The sequence below is a fragment of the Typopeltis vanoorti genome, chromosome 5 (assembly GCF_054136105.1).
Source record: "Typopeltis vanoorti isolate ZY-2024b chromosome 5, IOZ_Tvanoo_1.0, whole genome shotgun sequence".
Classification (NCBI taxonomy): Eukaryota; Metazoa; Arthropoda; class Arachnida; order Uropygi; family Thelyphonidae; genus Typopeltis; species Typopeltis vanoorti.
The window spans coordinates 103,092,066-103,117,109 of record NC_143553.1 but is presented as its reverse complement, the minus strand read 5'-3'; the positions used below and the strand labels follow the sequence as shown (position 1 = coordinate 103,117,109).

Sequence of the window (25,044 nt, the reverse complement as noted above, 5' to 3'; positions counted from 1 at the left end):
TAGTCACCAATTCATAATAGTTTTGTCTGTGCTTTTTACAGCTGATTTGTTTCAGGATTTTTCCAAATGAAACTTGGGCTTTTAATACTACAACTCATCAAAACTGACTGAAGAACACATCTGAGTCCATTTGCTAGTTAATATTAGGAATAGTGCTTTTGATCTTGCAGACCACAGAAATACTCCTGAAATTAGCTGGCCTGGCAGACTAAGTGGTTAGCGTATCCACTCTCCAGCTAAAAGGCTGTGGGTTAGAATCCCGCTGTAGGCATGGGTGTTTGTGAGTGTCTGTGGAAATATTAGTGGTGGTGGTTGGCAGTAGATGCCGTTGGTGTAGTTGCAGTCAGTTGGTGGATTGAGTAATGGAGACAGAGTTGTAGAGCAGGTGCCCTCCCCTGATGAGTCCTTGGACTCCCTGGAGGTGTCAAATAATAATAATAATAATAATAATAAAATGTAGTAGTGATGAAAGGAGGGGCATAGGATTTTCAAAACGTTTGGCAGAAACTACTACAATGAAAATGAGTAGATTTATTCACTTATTTGTGCAATAATTTATGGTTTAATTTCTTGGAAAATCTTATATGATTAATGCTCAACATGTCAATATGTTGCGGTACTACAACATATTTAGATATCTCATTATGCTGTCATATATTAAAATTTCAGATGCAGCCGTCTTCTGAATGAGTTGGGAATGGAAGACTTCATCAGAGTTAACATTGAAGTACTTGGTTCAGAGCAGTGCTATGGAGAAAATTGTAAAATTAAAGATATGGTATAATTTTTTCTTGTCTTATATTTAACTTAATACACCTTAGCAGATGTATTTTAGTAATAATACATCTAACAATTCAGAAAGTGTCTAGAAGTGATAGTGAGGAAAATAATTCAATTAAGGATAAAACGTGATAATGCTGTTGAAAAACACAGTTCATTTAATCGTAAGATGGTCAGTGGAGTTGACGGCAAACAAGCTTGTGTAACTAATGATAAAGTAGTGAGAGTGAATGATAGTGATGGAATGATGCAAGATTTGAAAGTTGAATTGATGAAGATGAGGCAGGAGATGAAGTGAATGCAGAGTGAAATAAAGAGATTTGTAGATGCGTATGGAAGAGTGAAGAAGACAGGGACAAATGAAGTTGGTATGAAAGAGATAACAAAAGACTCACCAGTGGCATTGTTTGGGAATTTGATTATTAGAGGTGTGGTAAACAAGAAGATACACAAGGTTTGTTTTCTGTGAGGGAAATTAATAGAGTGAATGAGGCAATTGATAGGAAGTGTAAGCGAGCAAAAGAGTTATAGCGATAGTAGGAAAAAATGACTTTGCTGGTAACAAGGAGAATGTAAGATGTTGTTGAGAAGGACATAAGGTAATAGTATGATAGGAAAGGTAGATAGAGAGCAAGTATTATGAATGATATGTTAGCAAATATGTGTGAAGAGAAAGGAGTGCACTTTGTTAATGTGTGGAATGAGATTGAAGGACAAATTGAACTTACAAGTGGCAGACTGCATTTGAATGGTTTTGGTGTGAGTCATTTGGAGAGACTTCTGCTGGAAGAGAGAGAGAGAGTAAAGAAGGAGAGATTTAAGTGGTGCTTATGAATGGAGATGTGGGTAGCATGAGGGTGGAGAATGAGAGAACAAGTGTGTAATACAAAGAGAAAAGCTGGTAGACTCAGGATGGACAGGAGAACATAGCATGAAAAAGGTTGATGCTCAAAGTGGAAGTGAATATGTAGACAAGAAGGGAATGGGATGGCCTGGGGTGTATGGAGAATTTGGATTTCAATTTAAAGAAAGTTCTGGGATTACTAAGGAGAGAAAGAAAATGCTCAAGGGAGGTATGGATAAATCATATCTAATGAGTGGTAGCAGTGAAACTTGTTGTAGATCTAGGAATGTGCTATTATGTTTATATACAAATGCTAGAAGTATCAGAAAAAAGAGGAAATAAAATAGTTACATTGATTGAATTCATTTATCCAAAAATTGTTTAAATAAGAAAAAGTGAGACATGATTGGATAACGATAACATCCTGACAGGAATAGAAATGGAAGAGTATGATGTTTTTCCTGAAAATAGAAAGGGGACAGGGTGGAGTACTATTGAGGATAGAGTTATGTCCATATAAAGTAGACATGCAAGGGAAAAATAGTGCCAGTGGTTTTGAGGCAATACGTTATGACATAGAGGTGAATAGAATGAAATATTTAGTATTGCTATAGAGCTGTTAATGTGGAGAGTAGCAACCATGAAATGTATAAGCAAATGGGAGGTTTGATTATTATGGGTGATTTTCATTATGGCAATATATATATTGGGATGACTAGATAGCAACCAGAAGTAAAGAAAATTAATTTCTAAAGTTTTTGAAGGATAATTACCTTGGGTACTATGTAACAGAGAGCATGTGAGGATTGAGGATATTGGATTTGATTCTCATCCAGTTTGTGAGAATGATCATGAAGGGATTACATGGGTGGTTGCCAGCCATGTGAGCACTTCTGTGAGGAAAGGGTATATGTCAGTATTTCTTAACGTGGGGCGTACGTCCCACAGGGCGGCAATTAGCAAATATGTTTCATTCATCACCTTATCACTGATATACTCAACTCAGTGTTCAGATGGGGCATCAAAATCTTTAAGGCGTTGAGATGGGGCATGATCCAAAAAACGTTGGGAAACACTGGTATATGTGGAACTACAAGGCTGGTGATTATGAAAAGTTCAGGAGACAGTTTGGAGCTGTAGCACGGAATGAGGAGTTGGGTGGAAAGGAAATCTGTGCTGCTTGGGTGATATTCAAGAATTGTCTAGTAGAAGCAATGTCTAAATGCATTTCAAAGGTCAGAAGGTTAAATAAGATGGGTGTGAAATAGATGAAGAGATTAAGCATACAATACTGATAAAAATGCATCATTAAACTGTTCAAATTAAACATATTTGGTTGTTTGAAAGTTAAGCATAAAAAACTTATTGTTTAATACTGACCATATACAAATATTTTAACATTCTTTGCCTACCAGTTTTGCTAGCAAGCTGTCTAGCCTTTTCAAGGCAGCATTGACAGAAAAATAAAAAAAAATAGTAAATGCAAATTGAAAGGAACATTAAAAATGTTGTAAACACTCTAGTAGCTAAGGTTGCACGTTCGCGGGACAGAGACTGAGTGGACTTATTGTTCTTAATCATTATCACGCATGCGTGTTTGTTGTAAACGCATAATGTGAATACTAGCTAGCTGTAGTTCAGATGGATTTAGAGAGAGAGAGGATGAGGTTTTTCCACGAACTGTTAAGAATAGTATCCTGGTTTCTGTTGAGGTTTCCGCCAGTTTTTAACACTACTACGGCTTCCTTGAATAAACGATGTCTATAATCGTCATCTAAATATGGCATGGGGCTATTTTGCCACGCTATCGTGTGGTTAGACATACATGTGCTAAGCCAGAAGAAATACTTCTGTTGTGGTTCACATCACCAACGTACTCTCTCTGTCTGATCTCCAAACTCCGTGAAGTTTGTCCGATGTAGGTGAGACCACACGAGCAAGAAATGTAATATACACCTGGATATTTGGTAGTATACAGGGTGTTCGGGATAAATTTGACATATTTATAATTAATTATATTTTTCCGTAAGTTACATGTATTAACACACACTTCTCTTCATTTAAAAGTTTGGACCCTTCTTCATTCATATACAAGATGTCAGAAAGGATGGATAGCTGGAACCCACCTGAATCATGGAAGAGAATAACTTGTATCATGATGATTCGTGCCCGCCATCAAAATAAGGATATTACGACTGCTGCCCAATGCTCCCTGAATACAGTAAAAACAATCAGGCATGAACTAGAGACTTGCAATGGTGACTACGAGGATGTAGCAAGAAGAAAGATCCCTAGCAGACGATCTCATTGCATTCGTACAGCAGAATTCCTCGCAAATCTGCAGGAACAGGTGTTGAAGAACCCTGGCATTGGAATTCGGGCTTTGTTCGTGGAGTTGCTAACTGTTGTCAAGCCCTGGATAACAAGGGTAGCCAATGGTAGGCCATATGTATGGCAGCAGGATTCGGCCCCTTGCCACACCTCTGGGAAAAGTCAAAAATGGTTGTCTGAAAATTTCTACGACTTCACCAGTCCAAATGTTTGGCCTCCAAACTCCCCAGACCTTAACCCCATGGATTATTTTGTATGGGGCGCAGTTGAAAAAGACACCAATCGCACTTCCAGTAATACAAAAGCCCAGTTAATGGATAAAATTAAAACAGTTTTTGCGGCCCTTCCCAGGGAGACTGTAGCATCAGCTTGTTCGAGGTTCCGAAGCAGAATTGAAGCTGTGATCGATGCTAATGGTGGTTATTTTGAGTAAATCTTGTTGATAGTATTGTAATTAACTCTGCCTGTAATGTTTTTTTGTCAATTCATTAAATTTAATAGATACAAAGAAGATTTTCTTTTTCCTTACGAAACTGTCAAATTTATCCCGAACACCCTGTGTACTCTTTGGCAAAGGATATACTCTTTGGCAGTGTTTAAACATCACACAGATGTTTAAACACTGCCTTCAGTCTAATTTCTTGAAGGTTAATAACACCATATACCAACAATTAGAAAGCCTAGCAATGAGAAGTCCGCTATCACCATCTTGTGCAGACCTTTTCATAGAAAAATTTGAAAAAGAAATTCTCTCAACAATCTCCCCTAGACCATCTATATGGTGGAGATATGTTGACGATATTTTCATTATATGGCAAGATAGCTTAGAAAACCTAAAATCGTTTGTGAATAAAATCAACTCCATACATAACAAGATAAAATTTACTCTGGAAGTTGAAAACAACAACCATCTGCATTTTCTAGACATTTTGATAAAAAGACAATCAAATAGTGTCAATTTATCTATTTACAGAAAGCCGACAGACACTGGAAGATACCTTCATTATACTTCTAACCATCACAAGACACACAAACTAAGCATTATCCATATGTTGAAAAATAGAGCACGTAAGTTTATATCAGAAGAGGTGGATACACAGACTGAAATCTCACTAATAGCCAAAACATTATCACAAAATGGATACCCTCCGAATATCATCAAAAAATATCTATACGGTGACAGCCCCAGACAAGAAGAACCAAACTCCCAGCACATTTCTACTGTAGTGATTTCCTTCATCAAGTCAATTTCTTATCAAATAGCCAGAATACTAAAAGCCTACAACATCAGAGTGATCTTCAAACCAACCACCAGCATCAGACATGTTTTAGGATCACCAAAAGACAAGGTGCCATTCTACAAATATCCAGGAGTATATTCTGTGGTCTCACCTACATCGGACAAACTTCACGGAGTTTGGCGATCAGACAGAGAGAGCACGGTGGTGATGTAAACCACAACAGAAGTATTTCTTCCGGCTTAGCACATCATTTCTGTACATCTAACGACACGATAGAGTGGCAAAATAACTCCATGCCATATTTAGACGACGATTATAGACATCGTTTATTCAAGGAAGCCGCAGTAGTGTTAAAAACTGGCAGAAACCTCAACAGAAACCAGGGTACTATTCTTAACAGTTTGTGGAAAAACCTCATCCTCTCTCTCTCTCTCTCTAAATCCATCTGAACTACAGCTAGCTAGTAATCACGTTATGCGTTTACAACAAACATGCATGCATGATAATGATTAAGCACAATAAGTCCACTCAGTCTCTGTCATGCGAACGTGCAACCTTACTACTAGAGTGTTTACAACGTTTTTAATGTTCCTTTCAATTTGCATTTACTAGTATTTTTTATACTTTTCCATCAATGCCTTGAAAAAGCTAGACAGTTTGCTAGCGAAACTGGTAGGCAAAGAATGTTAAAATATTTGTATATGGTCGGTATTAAACAATAAGTTTATTATGCTTAAAATGCATCATTGATATATTTGTTTAATATGAGCCTTACATTGGGTCAAGTTCCAAAGCAGTGGAAGAAAGGAAAGATTGTACTGCTTCATAAAGGAGGTGAAAGAACTGAAGCATCAAATTATAGGCCAATCTGTGTGTCATGTGTTGTAGTTAAAGTGTTGGAGGCTAGTGAGAATCATGGATCCAGAATTGGATTGACAACAGTGGTATTATCTGTATTATCTTTGGTGAACAGCACGGATTTGTTAAAGGGAGGTCATGTTTTAGTAATCTGCTTACTTATTACAGTAAGATGACAGCTGCATTTCATGAGGGGGAGATGGATACACAGTGGTATACTTTTGCAAAAGATTTTGATAGATTACCACATGATAAGATCGCACTGATTAGATCGTCGGCTTGTCGGGAGCTCCTGAAAAGATTAGTAGTATTTTGTGTTAACATTAGATATTTTACTAGAATTTTAAGTAGTATTGTTTGCTTTTTGTTTCTTGCTGTGTCTGTGCAATTTTTGCGTGTTTTCTGTTATTTTAATTATTATTTTTAAGAAAAGATAGCGTACTCATGGCACCGATAAAGAAAAAAATGGCGGCCAGGTCGCCATGTTTGTTTAAGAGTTTTGATGTAAACGAATTTATGCAACGTGCTGTCTGTGAGATGTATGCCTTGCGAAGAGCAGTAGGAGTCTGGTTAGAAAGTGATAGTGGAGTTAATATGTGTAGAAAGTGTAAAGAGAATGAGGACTTCAAGCGTGTTTCGAGTGTCGAGAGCGATATCGTTAACGATAGTCAGAATGTAGAAAATGGCGGTGTGCTAGAGAATTGCGTGGTAGTGCCAGATAGGTGTGAGAGCGTCGCTGAAAGTGTAAATGAAGGTAGAAACACAGAAAGAATGGATGATTTGATCGATAATGAAAATTGTGAGATAAATGCGAGTAGAGAAATTGCCCGTTTGAATGGTTCGATACACAGAGCTAAAAGACAGCTGGAGCGTATGGAAAAATGTGTGTTGAACGTACTGACAAATAACCGGCGGAAGTCTGTGACGGCAAATAATAGAATGTTCGTAAACATCAATAAAATGAAGGAGCGAGTGCTGTATGGGGATTCGCTATTAAGAGGCGTAATAATTGAGAGTTTAACGAAGTCGTACCAGCTGGGTGCGAACATAAAGGACGTCAGCGAATCTATTCGACTGCAAAAACAGAAGGTGAAAGAGATGATAATCGTGGCAGGAATGAATGATTTGAAAGAGGACAAAATGGAAATGATAGAGGATGTGAGGGAGTTGTTTGAGGTAGCAAAAGAGAAGTGAGAGAGTTAGGATAGTGAGTATCTTACCGCGGTATGACAGCGAAGTGTTTAGAAGGAGGGCCATAATTGCCAATGACTTTATGCGTGGGTTATGCATGGAGAGTGGTGTGGAATTTGTGGATGTGTGGAATGAGTTCGATGGGCGAAAGGACTTATATAAGATGGATGGGTTACATTTGAATGGAGTTGGTGTATGGAGACTTGAAAGAGTGTTGATGAATGATGTGGAAGTGGATGTACAGACTCAGGGAAACTAGATTTATTAAGAGGGGGGGAGTAGATATGCAGACTTTAGGGGGGCAGTTAAGTGTATGAATGAGTATATTATGCCCGAGCGAGTACGACGGACAACAAATCAGAATAGGATAGTTAGTATAAGGCATCAAAGTAGGGATGGGACAAATGGGCTTCTGCAATTCATGTACACTAATGCCAGGAGTATTAGGAACAAGAAGGAAGAGTTTTTGGCCATGGTTGGCACTTCCAGGCCACAGGTTGTCGGTATTAGTGAAACATGGCTGACAGAGGATGATAAAGCTAGTGGGATTGAATGCGACGGGTATAGCATGTTCAGGAGTGACAGGGTGAATAAAAAGGGGGGAGGAGTGTTATTGATGATAGCTGATGAGCTTCAGCCAAGGAGTATAGAAGTTGAACTGCAGGATGAGGAAAAAAGCACATTTGAGGCTGTTTGGTGTGAGATAGAATCTAGCAGAACAAAATATACAATTGGGTGCTGCTATAGACCGGGTGATGGAGTGGATGGTGGGGATAGTATGCATAAGCAAATAGAAGAAATGAGTGGAAGGAGGGTAATTATTATGGGTGATTTCAATTATGGTAACATTGACTGGAAAGAGGAGAGGGCACATGGGAGGAAGGAATTGGATTTTATGCGGTTATTAAGGGACAACTATCTACAGCAACATGTATTGGAAAATACCAGGGGGCAGAGAGTGCTGGACCTAGTAATTGCAACTGAGAATGTGGCTGTAACGAACATGACCATGTTGCCACCAATTGGTGAGAGTGACCATAAGGTCATGACTTGGGAGGTGGCTAAAGGAGTCGAATTTACAATTAAGACAGGGTACATGTGGAATTACCGGGCTGGTAAGTATGACAAGCTTAGGTGTGTGCTTGGCTCAATGCCATGGCATGTAAAACTGCAAGGGCTGGATGTTGATAGTGCATGGGAGGTGGTTAAGAACTGTTTGCAGGAGGCAATGGTTGACTGTATACCAAGAGTCCGAATAATAAATCAAGTAGGGGTTAAATGGATGAATAACACTATTAAGCTTGAGCTGCAAAAAAAGAAACAATTGTGGAGGGAATTTAAGGAGAAGGGTGACCATCAGGCGCAGGAACAGTATAAAGCTCAGTCCAGGATGGTAACAAGGGTGGTAAGAAAAGCAAAAGCAGATTACGAAAGGAAATTGGCCACGCAGGCTAAAGAAAATCCCAAACAGTTTTTTCAATATGTTGCAAGTAAAAGAAAAAATGCTCATGGTAGAATGATCTTAAAAAATGCTGAGGGTAGGGAGGTAACCGAATCAGTCGATATTGTGGAATTACTGAGCGAGCACTTTGCAAGAGTGTATCATCCAGGTGGTGACTTTGCAGGAATGGAAGAACCAACAGCTTATACTGGAATTGTGATGAATGAAGTAGAGGTAACTAGTCTATTACAGAACCTCAATGTCAATACATCTGTGGGATTGGATGGTATACCAGCTCGTGTCGTATGTGAACCAGCCAAAGAATTGTCAGTGCCCTTGACCATTTTGTTTAATTTGAGCCTCAGGACTGGGTCAGTCCCAAGGGGGTGGAAAGAGGGGAAAATAGTTCCACTGCACAAAGGTGGTTCCAAGGCTGATGTTGAAAATTACCGGCCAATCAGCATAACAGGAATCATTATCAAGGTTTTAGAGAAAATAGTCAAGAGGAAAATACAAGATTGGATAGAAGAAAATGGGATACTGTATCGGGGACAGCATGGTTTTGTGAAGGGTAGGTCATGCCTCAGTAACTTGCTCACGTATTATAACACACTGACGACTGAACTGGATAAGGGTAATGGGTTTACAGTGATTCTACTGGACCTTGCTAAGGCCTTTGACAGGATACCACATGGAATTCTAATCAGTAAATTGCAGCATATGGGAATGGACATAGGGTTGGTGAGATGGATAGGAGGGTGGTTGACGGAGAGAAATCAGAGAGTGGTTTACTCAGGAGTAGAGTCCACAAGACGGCCTGTGACTAGTGGTGTGCCACAAGGATCTGTTCTTGGACCACTGCTGTTTAATTTGTTCATAAATGATATAGGAAAGGATCTGAGAGGAACAGTTCATTTGTTTGCGGATGATGCGAAGTTGGGTAGGGCAATAGTGAATGCAGATGACGTCAAAATTTTGCAGGATGATTTGGATAGATTGGAGGTCTGGGATAAGGAGAATGGATGTCAATTTAATGTGGCAAAATGTAAGGTTATGCATTTTGGGGTGAAAAGATTTGCAGCAGTTTACTGCATTGGTGGAACCGTGCTCCAGGAAATTGATGAGGCACGAGATTTAGGAGTGTTAGTGGATAAGGAATTGAAATTTAGGGGACACATTGCAAAAGTGGCCAAATCAGCTCAACAAATTACTTGGTTGCTGAAGAATACGTTGACAAGCAGGTTATTGTTCCTCTGTATCGAGCCTTGATAAGACCCCCATCTCGACTACTGTGCTCAGATTTGGTCACCTAGGTTTCTTCTTGATGGGGAGGAGGTGGAGAGGATCCAGAGGCGAGTGACCAAGATGATAGCAGGTCTGTGGAATGAACCTTATGAGAACAGGTTGAGGATTTGTTGGTTGCAAAAATTGGTTGATAGGCAGAGGAGGGAGATATGATTGAGACATTAAAATTACTGAAGGGTTTCTATAAAATTAATTCAGAAGATATTTTTGAGAACAGGGCTGGTTGTGGGAGGACTAGGGGACATCCATGGAAACTGGGCAAAAGTGTGGTTAGTAAAGGTGTTAGAGCTGGGTTCTTTACTTTTAGAGTAGTGAATGAGTGGAATGCGCTCCCTGAGTCTGTGGTGGATTCTGTGACAGTGAATGAGTTTAAGGCGAGGTATGATAGATACTGTATGAATGTCGAATAGTTGTGATGAATATGATTTGGGGCCTCCCTCGATGAGTCTAATGACTCCCTGGAGTTGCCCGTAATAATAGTAATAGTAATAATACGTTTGTAGTGAAACTAGAGCAGATGTGGTTGGATATTGAGTAGTGTGCATTGGATTGGAGATGGGCTATCTCTTAGTTATCAGCAAGTTGTGTATGGGGAAGCATCCCAGAAGAGAGGAGTCACTAGTGGTGCCTGACGGGTATGCTTTTAGGGCCATTCCTGTTTTACCTATATTTTAATGATATTGGAGAGGATTTGAATGGGGATATTTAATTGTTTATAGATGATTCAAAGTTGGGAAGAACTGAGGATTAGAGCAGATGTTGTGGCCTTACAATAAGACTTCAGTAATCTGAATGAATGGGTACAGAAGTAGGGATGCAAGTGCAATGTTGCAAAATGTGCGGTTATAAAATTTGGAAAACAAACATTGGATGTAGAATTTGCGCTTGGTGGGGATAGATTGTTGGAAGTGGAGATAATCAGAGATCTGGAGTGATGAATAGGATCTAAAATTTAGAACACACATTACTAAAATTGTGAAGATAACATAGCGAATTCTGGCAAAGATGCAAAGGGCAGTGACTTGTAGAAGTAAAGAGATTCTGGTTCCATTGCTTAAAGACTCGATTAGCCCACATATGGACTACCATGCTCAGATTTGTTCACCTGGTTTTCAAAAGAATGAAGAGCTATTGAAAAAGGGTCCAGAGACAATTGACTCTGGTCTCTGGAATGCTGGGTATGAAGAAAGATTGAAGAAATGAAAATTACAGAGTCTAGTGGATAAGAGGAATAGAGATGGTATGATAGAGACATACAAGTTAGTAAGGATTTGTTATAGGATTACCATTGAAGTGGTTTTTCATAAAATAGTGAGAGATGGGATGAGAACAAGAGGTCATCCCTGTAAGCTGTATAAGGAGGGAGTGAGAAGCAGGTTTTTTGCATGCAGAGTTGCGAATGATTTGAATAAATTGCCTGAGAGTGTGGTGTCTGCAGAGAATTAGAATGTGTTTAAGACATAGTATAATGAGCTGTGTGTATGACAAAGGGACCTCCTGCAATGAGTCTTTGACTTCATGGGGATCCTGTGTTAATAATAATAAAAATAATCCAGCAACATTTTCAACTTTACAAATGTGTAATGTAGTGTGTTCAAGTAACTACTAGATAAAGCGTATAACTTTTAATTAACCCTTATCTTTCTCATTGTACTATTGTATGATAGATTTCCAAACTTTTTGCAGTGTATGCACTGCATAATTCAGAGGGCTTGTTTAGAAGGTTAAATTCCCAATGATTGGAGTAGGGCTCATAGTACCCATCTATAGAAAAGGGAATAGGGAATAAAACTGAATGTGATAATTACAGAAGAATTTCTCTACTAAGTGTCCCAGGCAAGCATATTTGAAAAGAAGTTGAGAAAGATTGTGGAAGAGAAACTTGGAGAAGAACAAGCTGGGTTCAGGCCAAATAGAAGTTGTCAAGATCAGAATTTCCCTTTAAGACAAATAGTTGATATATCCAGGGGATATGACATGGATCTGTACTTAAGTTTTATAGATCTGGAAAAGGCATATGACATGGTGTTGGTGCTCAGACAAAAGTTTTTTAAAACACTACAATTATATGGGGTGAATGGAACATTATACAGAGCAATACATAGACTATATTTAAGTTGTCAATTAGCAGTTAGAATTGAAGGAAATGCAGGAAGATAGTTTGATGTGTAATCAGAGGTAAGACAAGAATGCATATTATCTCCACTCTTATTCATCATCTGTATGGATCATATTATGAAAGAAAGTGGCATCAATCCTGATATTAGAATTGGAGATGTTCAAACTTAGTTCTTTGCTTTATGCAGATGATGTTGTACATCTTCTGCATCTAGTGCAAGTCTCCAGGATTTGCTAACTAAATTGAATAACAGCTGTAACAAATTTGGTATGAAAATCAGCAATAAAAAGACCAAAACTATGAAAATAGGCAGGATTATAAGAAATTTCATCTGCATTCTGAATGGAGAGCCTATAGAACAAATAAAATATTTCAGCTATTTAAGTACAGTTTTTAGTGAAGATGGCAGGTTTAATCTTGAAATAGACAACAGAATAAGCAAAGATAGTATGGTCGGTAGGCAGCTGAATAAATTTATATGGAATAAGAAAGACATTACCGTATTTGCTGACATATAACACGCACCCCCTTTTTTTGTACACATTTTTTAGGAAAAAACTTTATCGCTGAATATTATAATGAATTTACAATATTTCAAATATAAAGTAATAAGTAGGTCTACTTTCAACAAATACCTAATCTAACTAGGAAAGAGTACCCACCTGTTAATCTTCTTTGTCAAAAAACCCAGAAATTCATCTCCAGAGCTAAATGAAGAGACACTTGAAACCTCTTCTAAATCAGAATCTGAGTCCTCATACAACAAATTGTCCTCTGTACCATCCAGTGCCTTACTGATGCCACACTTCTTAAACGATTTAACCACTGTCTCACTTTTCACAGCATCCCATGAAGCTTTGACCCACTCACAAATTTGCGAAATGCTAGGCCTCTTCCTTCTTCGTGATGACATAACCTCAAAATCTGAAGACTGCATCCAGCTGTTCCATTTCTTCTTCATAAATCATACAGACATCTAAAAGTTGAAGCTGACTAGTTAGACCTCCTGGAATTAGAATTACAGCTAACTGAGTTTTCAATTCCTTGAGTTTATTTTTTTAACATCTTCTGTTCTGTGAGAACGAAACTGATCCAATACTAGCAGGGCAGGCTTTTTCAACAATTCGCCAGGGTGCTTAGACCACAGTTTAGCTATCTATAACTTCAGTCCTCCTCCATCCATCCAGCCTTTTGTGTGAACATGTATAAACACTCCTTTAAGCAGTTTTAAGCGCATCCACTGAACTCTACGTAACTGGAATGCTCTCACACACCGCAAGGAAGCAAGAAAGAAATCGCATAACTTGGAACAGAGAAATTTCCAGAAATGAAAGTAATAAAAAACTGAGTATCGGCGTATAAGATGCACCCTGTTTTTCAGACCTATTTTCAAAGAAAAAAGTGCGTCTTATATGCCGGCAAATACGGTAGCCAAAACACCAAACTAGTATGCAAGACAGTGTTTAAACCAGTTTTAAATTATGAATCTGAGAGTTGGATTAGAAATAAAAGCCCTTGATCAAAGACTAGAGACCACAGATGTGAGGGTTCTGAGAAAAATTAGGGGAGTGAACCAATGGCATCAGTGACAGAATCATATTAAAAATGAAGATATTAAAAGAACTTAACATTATTAGCATTCAAAAATATGTAAACAGAACTAATCTAAGGTGGTATTGCCACTTAAATAGAATGGATGAAGAAAGGTTACCAAAACAGGCGTTTGATGCCAAGATGGTATGAAAGAGACCCAGAGGAAGACCAAGGGCTAGGTGGATTGATTCAGTTAGAAGTGCCTTAGAAGCATGAAATGTTAGATATGACGATATTGGAGTGCTCATAAGTAATAGATTGATTTAGAGGAAAATTGTTGATAGGAGATTAATAATAATGTAAACTAATATTGCAATATAATAATGTAAACTAATAATGTAAAATAATAATGTAATCATGTAGTGCTGTCATAGTAATCTGGACACCCCTTGAGGGTACATGTCAGGAAATTGATGATGATAGTGATTTCCAATTTTTCTTGGTGGGAACTATATATATATATATATATAAAAATATTACAATTTGTTTTGTCACATGTAGTACCACAGCAGTCTCTTTGGAGAACTTGAACACAATTTCACAATATAATGACTAATTGAATTTGTTTCCACTCATTGAATCATTATATTTGTATTTTACCCTGCTTTTAATATGTGTGATGTTTGTGCTGATATTTCTCATGTGGATATTTTTCTGTTTTATGTGCTGTTGATTCTTATGAATCTTGAGTGGAACCTGGATTGGCTTTAAAAAAGTACTGTGCTTTCTCTATAGAGAATCACTTCCTGATTATCAAATCCTTAGTACAGATGCACTTTATAAAAAGAAGTATCTTTTCATCCAGTCCAAGTCATATTGCTACAATTTTTTTTTTGTGTTGTGTGTGAAATGTTTGCATTCTTTTAATCTTTAGTTCATATACCGGTCGGAAAACTTCAGTGCCAACTCAAACTATGATTTTGAGTCGAAGAGAAAATGATATAAGGGCTAGGGCGTACCCCTTAAGCGACGCGCAGCCACATCGCCCTACAGCTGTGAGAAGTGGACGAGGGCTACCGCATCAAGGGCGGGTGCGGTTAAAGAAGCGAGCCCAGCAGGTGGAGAGGATGTTGCGAGTGGGAACACTGAATGTTGGAAGCATGACTGGAAGGGGAAGAGAGGTGGCAGACATGATGAGGAAGAGGAAGTTGGACATTTTATGTGTGCAGGAGACAAGGTGGAAAGGGGGAAAGGCAAAGGAACTGGGAGATGGATATAAATTGTTCTACTCTGGAGCGAATAACGAGGGAAGAAATGGTGTAAGAATTGTGGCGGGTGGCAGAATGAAGGGTAAAGTACTGGACGTGGGTAGAAGGAATGACAGGATCATGCGAATGAAATTGAGTCTTGGAGAAGAGCGGGTGATCGTATTATGTGTAAATGCCCCGCAAGTTGGTTGTACAGCAGAGGAAAAAGATGAGTTCTGGAACATGGTAGATGAAGAAATGAGGGAATTGGAAGAAAATGAGATGGTGATTGTAGGAGGAGACTTGAACGGGCACATAGGAAGACAGAATAGAGACTGTGAAAGGGTGCATGGTGGCCACGGAGTGGGAATGATGAACCAGGAAGGAGAGAGGGTTGTGGACTTTGCAGTAGCGTTTGATCTGGCAATTGTGAACTCGTTTTTCTTCAAGAGGGAAGAACATTTGATAACATTTAGAAGTGGTAACAACAGCTCACAAATTGACTACATTTTGACTAGAAGAAAACATCTTAAGGTTGTGACAAATTGTAAAGTAATTCCAACAGATCAAGTAGCACAACAACACCGACTGCTGTGCGCAGACTTTAAAATAAGATCAAAAATAAGAACTTCTGGTTGCCATGGGATGAAGACAATTAAGTGGTTTTGCTTAAAAGAGGAGAGCGTGAGGAATCGTTTTAGGGAGAGAGTGTTAAAGAGGATTTCGGATGGACTGGAAAGTGTACAAGATTGGTGGAAACATAATTCAAAAGTAATCCTGAGCTGTGCAATCGAGGTGCTTGGTGAGACATCTGGAAAGAATGGAGAGCAGAAGGAGGGTTGGTGGTGGAATAATGATGTACAAGTGGCAGTGACAGCTAAGAGGAAGGCAAAGCAGAAGTGGGATGAGTCAAGAGTGGAAGAGGACAGAGAGGTGTACAAAGAGAGAAAGCAAAAAGCCAAGAGAGTTGTGGCACAGGCGAAGGCCATGGCATATCAAGATCTGTATGATCAATTAGAAACAAAGGAAGGACAGAGAAAAATTTACCAACTAGCGAAATGTAGAAATAAAGCAGCTAAGGACATCTTACATGTGAGGCAGATCAAAGACACTGAAGGAAGAGTATTATGGAGAGATGTGGACATAAGAAACAGATGGAAAATATACTTTGAGGGACTTTTGAATGAGGAAAATGCAAGGACTCACAGAGGAGATGGGCAGCCTTCTGAGGGGATGGTGCAGAACATCAGTAGAATGGAAGTGACGGAGGCCATGAAGAGGATGAGGAATGGAAAAGCAGTGGGCCCCGACAGAATTCCAGTGGAGGCATGGAAGGTACTGGGGGAAGAGGGAATTGACCTGCTGTGGGACCTGTTCATGAAAGTTGGCCAACAGGAAAATATACCCGAGGAATGGAGGGAGAGTACTCTTGTTCCCATCTACAAAGGTAAAGGGGATGCACAAGACTAAGAATTACAGAGGAATAAAGTTGATGTCCCACACAATGAAAATCCTAGAAAGGGTTCTTGATGGAAGATTGAGGAAGGAGGTGGAGATTGCAAAGGAACAATTTGGCTTCATGCCTGGTAGATCAACAACAGATGCTCTCTTTGGATTATGGCGGATGATGAAAAAGTTTCGAGAGAAACTATGGGAGCTACATCTGGTATTTATTGATCTGGAGAAAGCATACGATAGAGTGCCAAGGCAAGAAGTCTGGAGGTGTCTGAGGGAGAAGAAGGTGCCGGAGAAATATGTCAGGTTGGTGTGGGAAATGTACAGAAATGTGAAGACAAGTGTTCGGACCTGTTTGGGACAGACAGAAAGTCTTCAAGTAACAGTTGGTTTGCATCAAGAGTCAGCATTAAGTCCATTTCTGTTTAATATTGTGATGGAGGTGGTAACAGAGGAGGTGAGAGAAGATGCACCTTGGACAATGTTGTATGCAGATGACATCTTGCTGTGTGTAGATTCAAGAGAAGAAGCGGAAACTAAACTGGAAAGATGGAGAAAAGTACTGGAAGAGGGAGGTATGAGACTGAGCAGAAGTAAGACAGAGTATATGTGTTGCGCAGTGGGCGGTGGCCAGGAGACAGATCTGGAGCTGGAAGGAAATGTCATCAGGAAGGTGAGAGACTTTAGATACTTAGGTTCAACAGTGGAAGAAGATGGAGGAGCTGAGAAGGAAGTGGGATGCAGGATACAAGCGGGTTGGAGGAACTGGAGGGAGATGGCTGGAGTGTTATGCGATAAGATAGTGCCAATCAATCTGAAAGGCAAAATTTATAGGACAGTAGTGAGGCCAGCTATGACATATGCTATAGAAACTGTGGCCCTGAGGAAAAATAACATCAGCAGGATGGAAGTAGCAGAGATGAGAATGCTTAGGTGGATGTGCGGTGTGACCAGAAGGGATCATCTGAGAAATAACTATGTCAGGGGAACAGTGAAAGTTACGAACTTAGGAGCGAAAATACAGGAGGCAAGGTTGAGATGGTTTGGTCATGTGATGAGGAGGGAGGACGAATATGTGGGAAGAAGGGTCATGCAGATGGATGTGCAAGGAAGGCGGAAGCGTGGGCAGCCAAAGAAGAGATGGAGGGAGCTGGTAGAAGAGGACTTGAAGATGAAGAACTTGGATGTGGTGACAGCCCAAGACAGGAAGGTGTGGAGGAGACTCATACCAAACAGTGACTCCACTTAAGTGGGAGAAGTTGTAGAAGAAGAAGAAGAAGAAGACTGAGTGATGAAGCATGACATGATGACTTCAGTTGGCATCTTAAAAAGTTTCTCATATCGATTGTTTATACATGATCTGGTGTTTTTTCTTTCATTATCTGGGATGAATGAATCCCTCATTCACTTAGCTTTTATTTCTGTCTCTGTGCTCTTCCTTTCTAATCTCATTTGAACTTTCTTTTTCTTTTTTTTTTTTTATGCATATTCCACTCATTAAAGGTTGTAAACCTATAGTGCATTGGATTGTGAGTGGCTTAGGATTTTTTCTATTTTTTAAATTAATTTTATAATTAAAAAATATATATATTTTTGAATTTTTATATAGTCCAGAAACCCTGCTCTAGAAATCAAACATGAACTTTTTTAAGCCACTTCAAGCCTCCAATAATCAGGGCAGTGGTCTCACATCAGGCAATTAAATTTATCTCCCACCTAAAGACAATCATGACAATCACCCATACATGCCCAATGCAGGATTTGAACCCACAGCTTGTAAGCGTGATGTGCTAACCAGAGTGGCTAGCCAGTGTACTGTTTCTGACACTATATCATAATTATAAATGCTTGAGAACTGTTGAAAATCCTTCATAAGAGATAAGAAGAAGAAACAGATCCTCCACTAATCCTACCTGTATTTCATCATGGTATGGAGGTTATAGGATTTTCTACAAAAATTACTAAATACATTCGGTAATGCAACAGAAAAATAAAAATATGAAGATATCAACAGAAAAAACTAAAACCATGAAGTTGCTAGAGAACCCATAAGATGTAAATTAGAAATAAAAAGGAAAATAATTGAACAAGTTAGTAAGATAAAATATTTAGGAATAGAAATAAATAATGAAGGTACTACATAAAATGAAGTATGAGAACATGCAATGAAAGATAGTAGAATATCTAGATGTCTCAATACCCTCATCTGTAGAATAAGAACATACGTAAAGGGGGGGGGGGGGAATCTACAAAGGTTTTGTCACACAAGGACATGTGCTGGTTCTACAATGATTCCACAAATTGATGAAACCATTGAGATGAAACATTAAGAAAAATTGAAGGTGTAACAAGTAAACAAAATCAGGAATTCAGAAATCACAGAAATAAGAGAAAATTGGAAAATGCAGCCAATAAATGAGTAAATCCAAAAATAGAAAGAAGAATGGAAAAATCTTATAAAATGAACTCAGAATGACAGATAAACAAAGAAAGTAAAGAACTGAATACCAAAGGGGAGAGAAAAAAGCAGAGAAAGACAGAGAAGATGGTCTTATAAATAGCAGGAATATAAGCAATTAGGCTAGACAGTAAAAGAAGAAGAAAGAAAGTTCAGATTTGGATTAAGTGAAAAGAAATGTTTATGATGATCAGCAAGGGTTCAGGGAGAAGGAACTTTGATATTTTTCTGTTAAAAAGCTGGAAGCTTTATTTGGTATTAAATACTTCACAAGAAAGGCTATTCCAGATAATAGATATAAATGCAATGAAAGATGTGTATGCATTTATAGCTTTGCTGTATTTACTGATTTATTGTATTTATAACTAGACTATAAATGGATGTTGGCCATCTGGTGCTCATGTTTTTAATAAGCCTAGTGGAAATCACATGGATGATAAATGCCAGTTCATCAGATCAGCACCCATGGAAGGACTAGTTGAAATCATTCAGTGAAAGAGAGAGAGAGAGAGCGGGGGGGATCATTAATTATCCAAATTTCCCTCCTCTGAACATCATGAGAGATTTTTAGCGAGTTTTTTGGCTTACATTCCAAAACATAAGAACAATATTCTAGGATAGGATATGGTGGGTTTGAGATTTCTACATTAGGGCCTGGATGGGTGAAAAGTACCATCATGAGGGTGTCTTGGGATATATATATTTAACAAGGAAAGCAGAGCCAAAAATGGCTCTGCTTTCCTTGTTAAATATCTAATCAGAAGGGAAATGTGGCTTAATAACATCAAGGGTTTCTGTCATATTTGAATTACTCAGATTCACCATTTATTCTGGTTATTTTTCTTGGAAAGGAAAAATATTACAAACAGCTGGATGGTATTGCAATGAATTTCCCTCCCCCTCCCCCAGTCATTTTCTTATGGAATATTTTGAAAACCAGACACACTGAACCTAGTCATACATTAACTTGTATGTAGATTATGTGTTTGCTATTTGGCCTCATGTCCTAGACACATTCAATACATTTAGTCATTTAGCTACTCTCCATGCCAATTTCAAGACTCATTCAGCTAGCTACTTTCATCCATTCTCTTAAGGATCAGCTTCATCCTCTTGCACATCCCAGAGCATATGAAGTTCCCTGTGCCTACAGACTGGTAGATTGGTTAGCATCTGCCTTGAGGAAAACAAAAATTACATCTACAATCATCCATATGTCAAGTCAGGTCCAGCAGACCACGCTGTGGATATTCCCTCACACAGCATCAAATGGAAGACAAGTTGAATAGAACATTTCAGAAGGTAGGCTTCTGGAGGTTTCCTGATCAACTGTCAAATAATCCTGCTATTGCTGCTGCTTACTCTGCCAGATTGTGCCTGGAGGGTGTCCAAGAATCCAAGTATAGCAGGTGTAGAGGACACTGTCCAAGGCCATTCTTGGAATTGGAATGTCCCTGTGGGAGTTTTGACCCTGAGTCCTTCATTTCTGCTCCATACCTCTACTTTATAAATTTTTTTAATGTTCTATTCATAAACAGCAGAAATCTAACAAAATAACAAAATTCCATGTAAAAAAAAAAACCCTTTCTGATACTTGATCACCTTCCAGGCATTCAGTTCTAACATAAATAACATGCACCAACTTACTGGCATACTATGCAATTATATCCCATCTAAACTTTCCACATTACATCATGCATAATGCCTTTTGCAAAAGATGGGCAGGAGCTGTGCATTTGTTATATCTGATATATATATATATCCCATGCCAAAGGTTACTAGACTTGAAATCTCCTTTATATGATTTGCTTTGACTCAAGATTTCCTTGCGTCACTTTAGTGCCTTTTGTTTTCTGCCTTTACTGCTCTCCTAACTCTGATGAATTAACTGACCTGACTATTTATCAATGACCGTTGATCACATACAGTCTAATTACCCTTAAAGGAAGATAATTCTCCTTGGCAACTTTAACATCCATAATTCAGACTGGATTCTTTTCTGCTTCACAGATCTGGCTGGAAGAGAAGCTGAATTGATTGCTGTCAGTACAACCCTTCTGGATAAAATACTGCATGCAACTCCACATCTCTCCTGCAACCTGTCCATAATGTTTAATTTATATTATTTTTACTGTCCGTAATGATTTAACACAAGAGCCTGCGTAGCTCAGTCAGTGTAGACAAGTGCTTCCCACACTGTGGGCCATGGCCCCCTTGGGGCCGTAGGTTTTGTTGAGGGGGGGGGGGGCGTGAAATAATGAAAACAAATTTAAAATGTTTTAAGACTAAGTAATTTTTTTTATCTTAAAAGAAACGTATTTAATTTTTATTATTTATAATTTTTTTTTGTTATTTTTTATATTTTAATGGAAAAAATCACACATTGGTGTTGGTTCACAAATTTTGCTTCCTGCATATTTCGACATTTAATGAATATTAGTAAATATATGCTTATTTATCTAAGTTTCATTTCAAAGCAGAAATCTAAGAATTGAAGTTTCAAATATTTCACCTGATATTGACCTTTTGTGTAGCAGTCTTGAATCACAATCACATTAAATTGTTATTAAACTTCTTTTATGTTTTTCATTCTTTCTTTATTACTAATCATTTTATGTGCTTGTACTGCAAATGTACAATAACAATATATCTATCTATATAAAAATATGAGATAATGTGCCATGTCAAATGTGTATGTAAGATGCTAAAATACTGGATAAAATACTGCATGCAACCCCACATCTCTCTCTCTCCTGCAACCTATCGATAATGTTTAATTTATATTATTTTTACTGTCCATAATGATTTAACACAAGAGCCTGCGTAGCGCAGTCGGTATAGACCAACGCTTACCAAACTTGTAATATTTGCATTTGATTTTTGCAATATTTGCTGTGTATATTTTGTATTGAATATAAATACAATAAATGTTATAATAATATGTCTATATTACGATTTTTTTTCGAGGGGGGGGCCGTGAAATATTTTAATTTTTCCAAAGGGTGGGGCCCTGACATCCAGAAGGTTGGGAAGCACTGGTATAGACGAAGCCCATTGGCCAGAAAGTCCTGGGTTTGATTCCCGTTCATGATGTGAGGAACCTTTATCTGGTCTCTTTTGACTAAAGGTGAGTTAGCCAGTCTCATATGGAGTTAGAGGGTTTTTTTCTCCCGGAAACTTGGGTTTTTCATCCCTCAGAACAGGCAAACCGGCCAGTAGAATACATGCAAATTACAGACAAGAATACTTAGAGGTATGGGGGGTAACCGCCTTATCCTCATATTATGGTTAGGAAATTCAAGGATGCTTTGAAGGTTATGGGTGCTTAAGTGCCTATTAGTGCCACTGAAAGAAGAATGATTTAACACAAATTGTTCACCAGAATTCCAGATAATCCTCATCATTCTTCAACATCCTGAACCTTTTCTTAACCAACTCTTCCTCCATACACATTGCTGATGTTGGTCCTCCTCTTGGAAACTCTGATGATAACCTTGTCCACGTTTAGTTGTCTACAGATCATCCTTTTCCTAGCCAATCTCAGTCATGTATCTTATGGCATTAAATGATGCTAGTTGGGATAACTTTTGTGATTTTTGTGCCTCTTTTCCATGATATTACAAAGAACAATTCAGCTATATACTTATTGAACCAACTTCTCATCCTCCTCCTTCTTCATTCCATATGCCTCTGCTGTTTCAAACAGTCTTCTGCATAATGTTTTCCCCCAAAGATTACAACCCTTAGTTTTTCAACACACACACACACACACACACACACACACACACATCAACGAATTCCTTCCTTCCCTTTAACCACTTGTCCACAGACACTATTGCATCATGAGACTTGGGTACTCTTGTGTATGTGCTTATATATATATATATATAAATAATCAGAAAGGTGCAATAACAACAATGGATTTCACAAGTGAGATACAAGATGTTGGCTAGATATTAATTTGGCATATAACAACACACACACACACACACACACAAAAGAAATCCTTATTAATTTATCCTTATTAATTGTTGTTTACAATTAATAAGAATAAAACTTTCACAAATTTCTGGTTAGGAAGCATAGTCATTGCATTTCAAGTTTGAATGAGGTAGTAATGCTTTGGTACTTTTTGGTAAGTTCTGTTGTTGTTGTTGTTATTATATGATATCTTTATGTAGCCCAGGGGCTCATTGCTGAAATGTACTCTACACCACACAACTGTTTACACTACTTAATCTACTATCTCATCATCTTGTGTTGTCTCCATCTAGGAGGTTGACTACCATGGTTGACTATGGGCATAAAGAGAATGTGGCAAGGACCCTATCTCTTCCACATTGTTGTAAGTATTCTTGGCTGTAGATCTGTATGTGTTCACGGGGTCGGTTTGCCTGTTCTGAGGGACAAAAAAACCCAAGTTTCCAGGTGAAAAAAACTCCCTATCTTGTTATGAGACCAGCTAACTCACCTTTAGTCAAAAGGGACCAGAATATCATGGACAAGAATCGAACCCAGGTCTTTCCAACCAAAGGGTTTCATTTATATCGACTTAGCTATGGAGGCTCAATCTACACATATGTAATCTACCAGGCATCTCTGTGCTATGTAATGTCACTAACAGTATTTTTTTCTGTTAATTGCATGTGTTCTCTGGCTTATTTACCTGTCTGCAGGATGAAACCCAAGTTTATTGGAGAAAATGCCCTGCTATCTCTGTACACTGTACAAGATAAGCCAACTTAATCCTCGTTTACAAAAGTCCATATAAAGACTTTTCTCATCATGAGGAGATTTAAATTCAAGTCTTTTCCAATTGAAGGACTAATTGCTTTTTTCATTCTTCCAACTACACTACAGAGGTGATCTATGTAAAAGACAGGTCTTTGATAACATTAGATTCTGTGGTCTGTGTTAACTCCATTCTGAGCTAGGCCAGACTTATGGGTGTTTCTTCTCAGCTGACCATTCTGTTTGTTAAACATATGAGAGAAGGCAATTATAAGGAACCTAGTAACTTGGTTTTTATTAAAGGGACTCTGGCAGCAAGTATTCCTGCTTCAAAGAAAATACCTTCCTAGTTGGAAGGTATTTGTAAATGCCAACTAGACCTAGGTGGTGGAAAACTTCCATCGCCCAATGAAATACCAACACCTCGCTTGTTGGGGGTTAGAAACATGGGACCTCCAACCTTCAACATGTAGTGTTAGTAATACCCATCGAGGGCATGCTAAAACTGCAGTAATTCAGTACCATCCCCATCTTTGAGGGCACAGCAAGCTGGTCTACCGCTCTTAAGTTCGCATTTTTTTTAGGAACAGTGCATTGTAAAATAAACAATCAGGCAGCACTCTATGGACATATAATTAAAACACATTTTATTTACAATAAAAAAAATTAAGTACGTTAAATAAGTGATAGGGAGGTTACTCTCCCTCTCTCTCTCTCTCTCTCTCTCTACCTATCCTTATACTTTTGGTATAAAGAAACAAACTTTCCCTTTTCAATATTAAATGACTATACAATATAATTACTCTGTTACTTCTCTGCTAAAAAAAATCAAATTGCCGAGACGAATTTACTCATGAAGAGATTAGCTAGCTATGGCAAGTTATCTTACAATTTATATTCCAGTTAACAACAAATCAGAGGATTCTCTTATAGATATTTCTTATTACTATTTCTTATCGGTTCATCTATGACATATCTCCTAGATTACAAAAGAATGTACATTAAAGGATGTAATACATTTACAGAGGCTCTTTGTCACGACACCTTCCAAAGGACCTGCATCAAAGTCTCTATGGTTTTTCTTTCATCTCAGACCTTATGTTTCCGCCTGGAGAGTCTTGATTCAGGGGGCTTTTCATCAGAATATCAGCGGGTCTTTGACTGCAATCTTCCCGGTACTCAAAAGCTCAGGCAAGAAGTTTCAGCATACAGGTTTGAAGATCACTCTGCGGCTTTTGGTTTTGGTTGACTTCCCGCAACACTAGTACATCTGACCTGCACTTGGCATCGGCTGTTCTTCCAATTTTTCCTATGGCATGGGTTCGGCGTAAGGTCTGTTCCTCTGGGTTGGACTGCTTCTGGTTCTCTGCTGACTGCCTCTGGCTCTCTTCGGTAACAGTGCTTCGCCTCTGCTCTCTCAGCAACTGGACCTCGACTCTTCTCTCTCGGCAACTGGACCTGGAATCTCCTTACGATATTCGGCTCAGTCCCCTTTTATTTTTGCATTCTT

The 25,044-nt window shown here is 38.5% G+C and overlaps 1 protein-coding gene across 2 annotated transcripts in view; it reads left to right on the top strand.

Annotated features, from left to right (window-relative positions):
* LOC150106701 (uncharacterized) overlaps positions 1-25,044 on the top strand; it is a 568,467-nt gene that overhangs the window by 332,527 nt on the left and 210,896 nt on the right. For both annotated transcript variants that reach the window (XM_090393288.1, XM_090393289.1), the window contains exon 11: positions 670-778. In XM_090393288.1, the coding sequence (XP_090249414.1) occupies positions 670-778 (109 nt within the window). The remainder of the gene's footprint in view (positions 1-669; positions 779-25,044) is intronic.